Source organism: Brienomyrus brachyistius, chromosome 3 (assembly GCF_023856365.1).
Source record: "Brienomyrus brachyistius isolate T26 chromosome 3, BBRACH_0.4, whole genome shotgun sequence".
Taxonomy (NCBI): domain Eukaryota; kingdom Metazoa; phylum Chordata; class Actinopteri; order Osteoglossiformes; family Mormyridae; genus Brienomyrus; species Brienomyrus brachyistius.
In genome coordinates, this window is record NC_064535.1 from 12829739 (window position 1) to 12841236 (window position 11498).

An 11498-nucleotide genomic window follows, 5' to 3' on the forward strand; every position below is an offset into this window, starting at 1 on the left:
CATTCAGAGTCACAATGTGAACTACACAGGCTTCAGAGTCAAAAACGTGAAGTACACAGGTTAACTGCATGTTCGCTAGTAAAAAAGATGCGTCACTAACTGAAAATATGAACAGAAATCATTACCTCCAGGCTTCTACTCCTCACTTGACTAGATCTGCAGCCACGGTCCCCCTCTCTGTGGACTGCACCAGCACTGAGAGATGCAGATCCTGTGGCAGCCAAGCTGGTGGAAGTGCAATTCGGCATCCTCTTCAACAAGATAGAAGGTACCTGCATCTTCATCTCGGGTTTCTCCAAGATCAAGGCTTGTTTTGAGAATGAACTGGCACTTCTTTGGGTCTGGTTTGCCTTCTGGGGGGGCTGCAGGGACAGCACTCCTGGCTTGGAGTGGCGAGAGCGCTTGTCATCCACTCTCACATGCCGTGGGCCACCCAAAGGGATTAAGTCTCTCACTGTAGGGTAACAATGCAACCAAATAACACAAGCCATAACTGTCCAACTGAAAAAGAACAAAAAGGCTTCTCATTCTTTTGGAGTTTCAGGGACAGCAGATCAGCCAGCAGCAGGTATCAGTCAAGGGATCGTGAGCAGGAACACGCACATAACTGACATAGCCCAAAGGCTAAGCGAAGCAGAAGCAACAGCAGTAGAGCCCCCTGGGGTGTAAGTAAGGCCCGACAGACATGGGACAAGGGCTCACCCACGATTTGGAAGTGCTGTCTCAGGCTGCTCATAGCTGTGCCCTTGCCAGGCGTGGTGCCCTGCTGGGTCATGTGTGTCATAGAGGACTGGGGCACTGGGTCACGTGTAGTCAGAGCCATGTACTGGGGGAACAGGCCTACATAGTGAAACAGCTCCCCCATTGCCCAAGTCAACACACACATTTCAAATGGTTTCATGCCAATGGGGATGCTGTTACACGGGCATATAATAAAAAGTACACTGACACAGCCGGACATTCGAAGAGTTACTGCGTCTTATGTACGATTTAGGATGGAACATTTGTAAAAGCAGAACCAACATGGTGTGCAACCAAGAAGCAGATATCACTTATAAAATCAGCTCCTAAAAGCTTCCTCAATAACTTTGTACGGTTTTCGGGTTTAAGGTGCAAGCAGGAAATCCCTGCAGCAAGAAATCTGCCCTCCTTTATAATAGGGGCAAAGAACCAAGTTGCAGTGGAGGTTCTTGACCAGGGGGGCCAATCTTATCTAGCAACAGCCAATGTATATATGGGTTTTCACTGCAACTCCCTAATTAGATTACTAATTAGAGGAATGGTTGGCTGGAGAGTCCTCACACAAGGGTTGTGACAGCTGACCTAAAGGTTATCCCTAAAACCTGCATACACACCGGCCCTTTGTGGATAAGATTGTCCACCCCTATTCTAGACCATTTCATTTCGGGAAGGCAGACTGTTGTTTGGTTAGGGCGGCCAGATACATTTCACTTTAATGTCCTTCAAATTATTACTCACACAAGACTGCCAGCTTTAAAAAAACAAAAGAATTCTAAACTAAGTTCTTATGCAATGCCTTGCAATTACATTTTTACAGTTTTTACAAACGCGACGCACAGTCTCTCAAGAAAATGTGCTTATATTTGTGTTTCGGCTGCTCCCAGCGCACAAAATGTTAGTCCACATATATAAATGTAAATAATCGAAATAGTAATACATGTATTTCAGACCAAAATAGCATACGTATTTAGGAGCAACCCCCGAAATGCTTCTGCCAGGTTGATGACAAACGCGGTGACTTCTAGGCCTTTTCGTGAAAGCGACCAGCAAGTCACGGTCCTGCTCCACCCAAACTGGCGACTCGCACGGCAACACCGCGGCGGCTGCTAGCACTCCCCTCTAAACGCCGGCCACTCCACGGAAGTGTTTCCTGTTCGCTCTCTGCCTCGACTTTCTGTCACCTACCTAAACAAAGCGTGTTACGGCGTGCGACGATAACATCGATGTATTCACCTCACGTACAGCTAAGGCGTCACTTAAGCTTAATTTTAAGAGTATCTATACTGTTCAGAAGTCACCATTAAAAAGTGGGCGGGCTCGTTATTTCGTTTATTTATCTAAATAGCTACTAGTTGCCGCTACTATCTGTCGTTAGAGGTTGACAAATGCACCTTACCTTTTCCCTATTCCAGTGGTCATTCGTTTAACAATCAAGGGCTCGTTAGATAGCGCCCTTTCCATCGCTTTTCGAGACCGAAACCAAGCTCCGAAATCACCCGGTACATCTGACTGGAAGCGCGAGTAGGCGGCCTTTTCCACCATTGGCGGCGGCGCGCGGCGCGCGGGTGAAGACCGGAAAAGCTCAGCCCCAGTTTCCTTCCTTCGGTGCTGCGGAGCAGTTGTCCTAAATCTACTCCTATTGTAAAGCTTACGCAATAACATTAAGGATGAAACAAAGTATAAATATAGTGTCGCCAACAAGGGTTTTTCCCCAGCCATTTTCGCAGCATAATGTGTGTTAACTGGGTCAATTTAAACTATAAGTAATTATTGTCCAATAATAGTCTAAGGAAGAAATATTCCTATAGCACAATCTTAACTTCTATCTTAAGTTAACCCAGATAAAGGAGAAATCCCGTCTCGGGGAACACATTACCCTGGAACAGCCACCAATATCAATGCAACCTTGTAGTAGGATAGGGGTTTGGAATGGTGGACGGATTGATGTCAGTGTCGTTATGCAACATCACTGTTTTGGTTTCCTGTTATTCTCAAGTTAAATCGTATTTGTCACCTATTATTAACATTACAAGTATTTAAAGAATCTTTTCTGACCACAGGAGGGGAATTTTTTAAAGAAGACAATCTTACAACCATTTCTCTAGGAAATTCTGACAATTTAATTTATTAGGGTTGCTCATATCTGAGCAATGCTTACTCGTGAGCTTATATACGTACGAAGTCATAAACTAAGGTCCCAGCATGCTCCTAAAACAGCAGAAGTACAATGGTGATTTATGCGCAGATTTGCTCTGGTGTGACCTCTGTTAAGAATTTACCCCATGGGCTGCAAAATCAAATGGAACAATGCGCGATGAATATCATAGCCTAAATTTTGGGGTTGCTACAAAGCGATTTTTTTAAACGCAAATTCTCTACGCATCGCTATAAATCGTCTATGAAAATGCCAGTGAGCAAGCTAATCTGCCGACAGAGAAGACGACTTACACTGAAGAAAATACATATTTGTAATGTTCTACATGCCTCACTTGTACGTTGCTTTGGACAAATGGGTTTGTTAAATAAATTAATACATTTCTTCAGTAACTGGTATTCTCGTATGTACAAGGTTCTCCCCCACTTTCAACTTGGATTGCTTGTCTTTCGTCTCCTACCCATCATACAGTTTTCATATTAGATGTTTGATGTTGCTAGTGATTGACTGAGAAGGGAAAAATGTCATGGTACATACTCATATTTAAACGCATACCTCTTTTAAAAAAAGTAATGTTGGGGAAAAAGTACAGAAAGGGGTCGAGGAGGACAGACAAAGATAAGCAGAAATACTATAATTTTTCACTTTTCAGATTTCGTTTACAAATACCTTACATCTACGCGCACTGTACAATGAGTGCATTCCGAGACACCCAATAGGAAGTTTGCACAGAGCTTACCCACCCACCCTTTACTCTGATTCGAGTAGAGCATGTGTCCGTCAATTATATGCCAATACTGTTGGGGGAAGCAACAAGCTGTTGGTCCTTGAACTGGAGCTACGTGCCTTCTTAGCAATAATACAAAACTAGAAATATTTCATTAGTATTGAATTCCGATACAGAGACGCGTGCTAAGCAAAGCTAAAAAGCAATTAGTTACCATTCTGGCGGTCTTTCACCCGTTTGGAACACCACAGAAAATGGATGAACTGCGGCCTAGCAGCGGGACTGCAAGCCACGGGCTGGCTTCGCTGTTTCCACCGGGTCTGCAAGCTATTTACGGGGAAAGCAGACGCTTGTACCCCGACCAACCAAACCCCCTGCAAGTGACTGCCATCGTTAAATACTGGTGAGTGAGGCGCTCATTGGCCTGTCAGGGACCCAGCCTGTATTAAACTAATGGTGATCGGACATGTAGTTTTGCTAGCTGGGGCGTACAAAAGCTTTTACAAGATTTCCAATCCTTCCGTTATCAAAACACGATTGCTTGTCGGCAGGTCTACATTTAGGAACGAAGTGCTAACGGAACTCTACTTTAAATTCATACTTTAAACGTGGTAAATTAGCCGGCCAACTCCCAAAGAGTTGGGTGAAGTTGCGGTTTCAAACAAGTGGAGGTCCCAGTATCATGGAAGCTGACTGAATTAATGCCAAACTAAGTCTCTGCAGCAACCGTGTAAGCGTGCTGATCGGCTGGCACACGTCTTTGGGGCTCCACCTTGGATATGGACCCGTTAAGCAGGACACCCATTTGCCCCGCTCCATTCCCACTTTCCGATCAAAGCTGATAGGGGAAAATAAGTGCGTCAGTTTCCTCTTTGTGGTGCACGCACACACAGATACGTTAGGGGGGTCTCTGGTTGACCACGACCGCGTAGTATTAATGTTCTACTTACTTGTATCACAATGCATCAGACAGAAACAACACACAAGCTAGGTATGGCCACAGGTCTGCCTTTAAGGAGACAGCGGGCCGTGTGACTGACTGACAGCGAATCACAAGCCCAGAACTCTATCACCTCCCGCTGTGATTGGCAGCTTCTCGCGGCAAAGTTCAGTATCCTGTTTGGTAACAGCTGAGAATGTTTAGGTACATTCTTAGGTACAGACACCCACACGGGTGTGTGTGTGTGTGTGTGTGTGTGTGTGTGTGTGTGTGTGTGTGTATATATATATATATATATATATAGGCTGTTTAGAGATGTAACTATTCTGTTTAGGTCAACACTTGAATCGGTGACACTGATCATATAAACACAAGCCACACAAATGCAGAGTTATTATGGCTATCCACACCTGCCCACACAGTTCACAAAACAAGACCTTTCTCCAGCATTAATTATATTTTCCCCAGAGTTTTCCTATTTAATAATAATGATTCTGAAATGTTACTAATGGTTCTTGTCAGCAGTTGGGGGTGGGTGGGTGTGTAGCTCTGGACCTGGTGTTTTCTCAGGTCATTAGTCTAAGTGGTGTGTTATTTTGTGAATCAGATGGTAAGTTCCATTATTTTGTATTTTGGGTGGAAATTAGGCTCCAGTATGAAGACACACTCTTTGTTATTCTGCTGATTGTCTCCCGCATCGTTCCGCAGGCTGGGGGGGCCAGACCCCCTGGATTACATCAGCATGTACCGCAACGTGGGCAGTCCATCGCAGGAGGTGCAGGAGCACTGGCACTACGTCAGCTTCGGCCTGAGCGACCTCTATGGGGACAGCCGGGTGCATGAGTAAGTACCCAGCCGCAGCACACAGGCACCATCCCAAATACCCCAAGAGCAGGTCTGCTGTCACACATAATGCCAGGCTTTGTGTTGTGGTATATGGCTCTGTTCACTCTTGGTACCTTGTCCTGTTTGCACTGCTTTTGGAGTTTAACTGAATTTTGTGAGGTTTACCCCATCTGTTTAGTATATAATCTGCACCACATCTGTTTTTTGTTATATGCATGAAATCCCAGAAGTCACATCTGTTTCCGCTTTATGGGACCGTAGAGCCAGGTATTGCTAATGGGGTGGGTGTCCAGCCCTCTGGACACACAGCCTGTCTCCTCCCTCTGGATCACCTGGTAAAGCAGTGCTCCTGTTTGTTTAACTTTTTTTGACAGGTTCACAGGCCCAGATGGCCCCAGCGGCTTTGGCTTCGAGCTCACCTTCAGACTGAAGAGGGAGGCGGGTGAAACGGCGCCGCCCACGTGGCCGGCCGAGCTCATGCAGGGCCTGGCGCGATATGTCTTTCAGTCAGGTACTGCTGTTATGTATCAAGGCAAACGCGCAGACAAACGCGCAGACAAACGCGCAGACAAACGCGCAGACAAACACACACACACAGAGCCCACACAAAGGGTCAGCATCTGAATAACTGCTCTGTTTAACTGTGAAGGTCATTCTGCCTTACAGATAGCACCCTACAGCTTGTGCATATTGCCTGTGCCCTGCTCTCTCTCCCTGCGGCTGGCTAATAGCCTGAGCACACAGTCTCTGTCTTTGCAGGCAGGGGATGCGGCTTTCGGCTCCTTCTTTATCAGATTGTGCTATATTGTATCGAGAGGCTGTTATTCTGCAGAAGTCAGGAGTTCACCTACTTTATTTGCCAAGTTGATTAATATTTGCTGAGGCTGTTTACATCACAATGCTGCCTCCTCCCTCTACTGGTTGGTGGGATTTTGGTGGGGGGAGGGCAAGGGGGCTGTCTGCCTTCACATGACCCCAGCAGACGAATCCGACCCCGGCTTTTCTTCCACAGAGAACACCTTCTGCAGCGGGGACCACGTGTCGTGGCACAGTCCACTGGACAACAGCGAGTCGCGCATACAGCACATGCTGCTGACGGAGGATGCTCAGCTGCAGCCCGTCCGCACTCCCTTCGGCCTCGTCACCTTCCTGCAGGTGAGCATCCTGGGTGAGACTCGGGCCCTGCAGCCTCCTGTGCTCCTACTCTCCTCCCCTGATGACCCTGGTGCTCTGCCTCTCCCTCTGGCAGATCGTAGGCATTTGCACAGAGGAGCTGCAGGCGGCCCAGCAGTGGAACGGCCAAGGTGTCCTGGACCTGCTTCGCGGCGTCCGTGTGTGAGTAGATCTGCTCCAAGTCGCGCCTCTTTAGGCAGCCTTTCGTCACAATCTGGACAGCTGAGCTGTGAGTGGGTAAACGCTCAGAGCAGCGGGAAATGCTCCAACACTACAGTGTTTAGATAGACAAACCCAGTCCCTGGGGGGAGATTTCCCAGTGCGACAAAGAATGAATCAGGATGAAACCAGTGTATTTTCAGTCTGCCCAGGATGTCTACAGCCCCAGAGCTTGCTGTACTGCATGTTGATGTTTTTCCACTTTCACCATGACAACCAGTTAGTTTACCCAGCTAACAACCAGCAGTATACTGTAGTCAGTATGCTTCGTATCTTAAGCCTGCCCATGGCTGTTCCTATTGGCTGATATTTGTGGTCACAGGTCAGGGTCTCTCTCACCACCTTTCTGTGTGCAGAGCCGGTGGACCGTGGCTTATCACAGACATGCGGAGGGGGGAGACAGTATTTGACATAGACCCACACCTGCAGGTGAGTCATCTACTTGGAAGGGGTGCATCGTGCCCTGTGTGAAAGGCTGGCTCACCTGCGTTTGCCGTTTGGGGGACAGGAGCGGGTGGACAAGGGCATCGACAGCGACGGGTCCAACCTGAGCGGCGTCAGTGCCAAATGTGCCTGGGACGACGTGAGCCGCCCCCCCGAGGACGAGGACGACAGCCGCAGCATCTGCATCGGCTCGCAGCCCCGCCGCCTGTCTGACAAAGGTGGGTCTCTGTCCAGCTGTCCGTCTGCTATCGAAGGGGCTCAGACTGTTTCCTTTGCTGACTGTGTGTCGCCATCCCCAGACACGGAGCAGATCCGGGAGGCCCTGCGCAGAGGACTGGAGATCAATTCCAAGAGTGTCCTGCCTCCCATCAGCGGCCAGAGGCAGAGCCATGACCGGGCCCAGTAAGTCCTCAGATCCCATAGAGCTGCTTCTCTCCGTGGTATCGAGCACTGTACTGGGGCTGGGCCGCTGTTCCACCACATGCGTGTAATCTACTCCAAAAGAGAGGCCAAAATCCCCAAAAGCTTTCCCAGGGCTTCTTAGCTGATGTTGGCTGGACGTCCCGTGACCTATCGCTCTTGTGGACTGTTTTGCTGCGCTTCTTGTCCCTGCACGACGCCCCGTCTCACCGTGTTGGGATGCAGACCCCTTCCTGTCGCCGTGGCTTCAGCCTCTCATGCTCCCCCCACCCCTCAGATATAAACGCAGCTCTGGGCTGCAGAGGCGGCAATGACTTCCTTCACGGTGCCGTTCTCCCGTGATCGAGTGGTCAAGCTCATCCCACTGCATTCTGACGATTGCTGGACTTCAGCCTAGTTAATCTTTCCCTGTAGATACCGGAGTTAAGAATGTGTCATAAACGGCAGACCTTTGTGGGGAGAAGGGGCTATTTTTATTTTTTTATTTTTTGCACACTGCTAGACTGAAGTGCTGGCCGGCTGTGGCAGCTTGTGGCTACATGAGCGGTTAGCATGTTTTTCTCCTAATTTCTCCATAGACAATCAGTGGGCCATTTGCAGAGCCAGCAGACGTCAAGGTAAGAACAGAACGTGGAGGAGGTCTGTAAGATATGGAGGCAGTGGTCAGGCACCATGCCCTCGCTGCGCAGTGCTAGGAGGTGACAGACAGAGACGGCCTTGCTGGTACAGCGCCGGCTTGCCGCCACGGAGAGACCGTGTGATCTCAGCTTCACGTGTCCCGACCGGTGTCCCTGGGTCGCGTTCCCCTGCTGACCAGATGGCCAGGCACAATTGGGTTATGAGGCAGGGCACCTGATGCTCCGGCCCAGTGCTACAGGCCCTGAAAGCACCGCACCGCCTGTACTGTTTGTCCGTGACGTTGGTCTGGCGCATTACAGACACTGAAGTTTCAGTGGATCAGTGGATCAGTGCATTGAGAATGGGCCGGGCAGAGGGGGTAGGGCTTGTGACCAGAATCTCCTGCCTGACAGGAGTCGGAAGGACAGCCTGGAGAGCGAGAGATCAGCAGCCATTGTCCCCCACGAGCTGGTGCGCACACGGCAGCTGGAGAGCATTCACCTCAAGTTCAATCTGGAGTCTGGCACTCTTCTGCCTCTGTGCCTCAGGTACGAGTCTTGATCCAGCAAATACTTCGTGCTTTGGATATGAACTCTGCTCCATGGCGTACACTCTGTGTTTGGGGTAGAAGCCTCGATCCGTTGGTTATGCTCTGTGCCTTGGGGTAGGAGCCTGGCCCTTTCCAAGCCTGCGCCACTCTCCCCACAGGGGTCGTTTGCTCCATGGACGTCACTTCACGTACAAAAGCATCAGTGGGGACACAGCCATCACCTTCGTCTCCCTGGGCGTGGAAGGGGCCTTCGCCACGGAGGAGCACCCCTACGCAGCTCATGGGCCCTGGCTGCAGGTAGGCCCCGAGCGTCAGTCTGAGCCCGTCTGTAGAACGGCCTGAAGATGGAGAAGATGCATCATGCTGTCTCCCCGGGGTAGGTGCTGCTGACGGAGGAGTTTGTGGAGCAGATGCTGGAAGACCTGCAAGACCTCAGTGTGCGAGAAGAGGTAAGATGAATGTGCTCTGTCTGACCCCTCTTGGGGCTGCCCTGGCTCATCTCTGATCCATTCCTGTTCCCCACAAAGCTCACTCTGCCACGGGAGTTCAGCTGGACTGACAAGAAACTGAAGATCTCCATCTTGCCAGACTGTGTGTTCGACAGTCCTTTGCAGTAAGCCAACCTGCCGATGGGGCAGCTCTCTGTCAATCTTCTGCTGCCTGAAGGCAGGTTTCCTGGGCCTGGATGAGCCCCTTGTCCCTGGGTGCCTTGTGGCAGCATCCCTGTGGTGTGAACACTGAACACACAACAGGTCTCGCAATCTTTCCTCCGGACCAGTCACTACAGCTGCGGGCCATAAAAATGCTATATACTTTAGTGCGTGTGTGTCTGTGTGTTTCTCTCTGGGATTATGCCAAAAATGTGTTTGATTGGTGGGTAGACTTTTTTTATTATGCCTGAGGACTGAATAGGTTTCCTTTAACGTTTCAGTGAAATATGACAACCTGATATTTCAGTGCCCAAGGATTGTTATGTGCTAAATGTGGATTGAACAATCAAACAAGGAAGATTCCTCTTTATAAGTTGTAAATTGTCGATCGGTTAGTTTTTAAGAACAGTTTGCTTGTATTTATGTAATATAAACAAGGAGAGCGTCTGCCCAGTCAGAGCCCCTGCATGTTATTACACTACCTGAGTGACTCTTATGTCACATGTGACCGTCTTGGGGCTGAACCCAAGTCAGTGCCTTTTCCTGTCATACCAGACAATACTGTGGCCAAACTCTTTTACCCTGCCCCTGTAAGGTCGCTGGCTGTCCACTTGGATGTTTCCCGTTTACAGCTGATGGATGCCAGGTTGATATCCAACCCCTGATGTCAGTAGGAACATTTCCCCTTTATATCTGCCCTCGTGGACCTTTGCTCTGTCAGAAATAGGACAGCTTCTGCAAGCCTCCCTTCACATGCTCTTGCCTTCTTTTAACCGATAATGTTTTAGTGCAGGTTTTTATGCACAGTGACTCGCAGTTGTCTTTGCATTGTATGGTGGAAAACTGTCTGCCTGTTTATCATTTGAAAGAGCATTAAAACTATTTACATAATGTCACCGTTTCTCTGAATTATTGTTTTGACTTAGCAACAAACCAAAGGGGGATTCTCTGCCACAGTGAATCCTTATTTCCCTTGAAGACACTGCTACCCAGAAGAGCTGCGGTACGTTAATTTGTGGTGGTGGAGGTTGTGGGGGCATGACTTCTAATACAGCTGTTTGATGTTTGATCAACCGAAGGGATGCTCAAACCCTTATGAATACTGGCATTTCTTTCCCAGACTTCCACTAAAGTCTTTCTTTAGTCTTGTATGCAAATAGTTTTACAGAAAGTCTGTAAAACTGTAAATGAAATTATTTGAGGGTGGGGTAAGTGTTCCATCCCTCCCCCAAACATCATAGCAGATGGTCCTAATTACTTAGACTTCACCTGTCGCTAGGGATGGAGATAATTCTCACATTCTTGTCTGAAAAACAGCTTGGTCAATTGCCGCAGATGGGCTGATGCAGATTAAGTTCCTATTTGAGCCACTAGAAGGCCTCAGTGTTCCAGAAAATTGTGAATGAACGTATTTTTTTCTGATGCTGTTTTCCATTATTCCATCCCTTTTGAAATGACTGCATACACTGTGTTAGTGTTTTTCTTAAGGGAGCACTTGCAGTGCATGTTGCTATATCTGCATCATGGGCTTTCACTGAGAACTGGGAGCAATAAATATTAGAAAGTAGAGATCAAATGTGAAACTACCTTAATAAAGAAAAAGATTTTTGCTAAATTAATTTCAATTAGATTAATTAAGATTACCTACCATCCAAGAACTACTACACCATTTTGTTTGGAAGTCCTTTCTGCCTGTGGGACCAGGGAAGGCATTAATACACAGGAAAGGTGACACTGGGAGTAGATGGAATGGCCAACAGATCATTCAACACTCTTCAAGACGACATGGATTTGGTACCCGGGGCGGCTGCCAGTGTCACACCTGGGACAGATGAATCAACCCCAATTTGCTCTCTCTACGTCCGTGTCAATGCTGTGGCTTTAAAAAGACAAGCTACATGGTAGCTAGCTTCCACTGCTTTGTTGTCCTCCTTGTCATTGGGCCTTAACAAAGTGGCTGGGTCAGCATTGTAGCCTTGGTGTCTGTAATGAACCTTTCATCTTAAAGCATGTTC

General features: G+C 48.3%; 2 protein-coding genes across 5 annotated transcripts in view; one reads left to right on the forward strand and one right to left on the reverse strand.

The window, feature by feature from the left end:
• Nucleotides 1–4644, reverse strand: part of slf2 (SMC5-SMC6 complex localization factor 2) — a 14632-nt gene extending 9988 nt beyond the window's left edge. Inside the window, exons 1-3 of one of the 3 annotated variants that reach the window (XM_049007729.1) lie at nt 2138–2318; nt 703–826; nt 126–454 (exon numbers count right to left, since the gene is read on the reverse strand). In XM_049007729.1, the coding sequence (XP_048863686.1) occupies nt 126–454; nt 703–823 (450 nt within the window). In that variant the 5' untranslated portion in view covers nt 824–826; nt 2138–2318. Of the gene's footprint in view, nt 1–125; nt 455–702; nt 827–2137; nt 2319–4573 lie in introns of those variants that run through there. The other 2 variants (XM_049007730.1, XM_049007731.1) reach the window with 2 other exon arrangements.
• sufu (suppressor of fused homolog (Drosophila)) lies at nt 3670–10374 on the forward strand. Of its 2 annotated transcripts, XM_049007733.1 has the most exons (13): nt 3670–4026; nt 5272–5406; nt 5784–5920; nt 6422–6564; nt 6659–6744; nt 7158–7230; nt 7310–7463; nt 7545–7647; nt 8244–8282; nt 8697–8831; nt 8992–9130; nt 9214–9282; nt 9361–10374. In XM_049007733.1, exons 1-13 carry the CDS (start codon nt 3878–3880, stop codon nt 9448–9450), a joined length of 1452 nt encoding a protein of 483 aa, XP_048863690.1. In that variant the 5' UTR covers nt 3670–3877; the 3' UTR covers nt 9451–10374. The 2 variants fall into 2 exon arrangements, with proteins under 2 accessions (XP_048863690.1, XP_048863691.1); XM_049007734.1 differs by lacking the exon at nt 8244–8282.
• Nucleotides 10375–11498: the final 1124 nt, after the last annotated feature.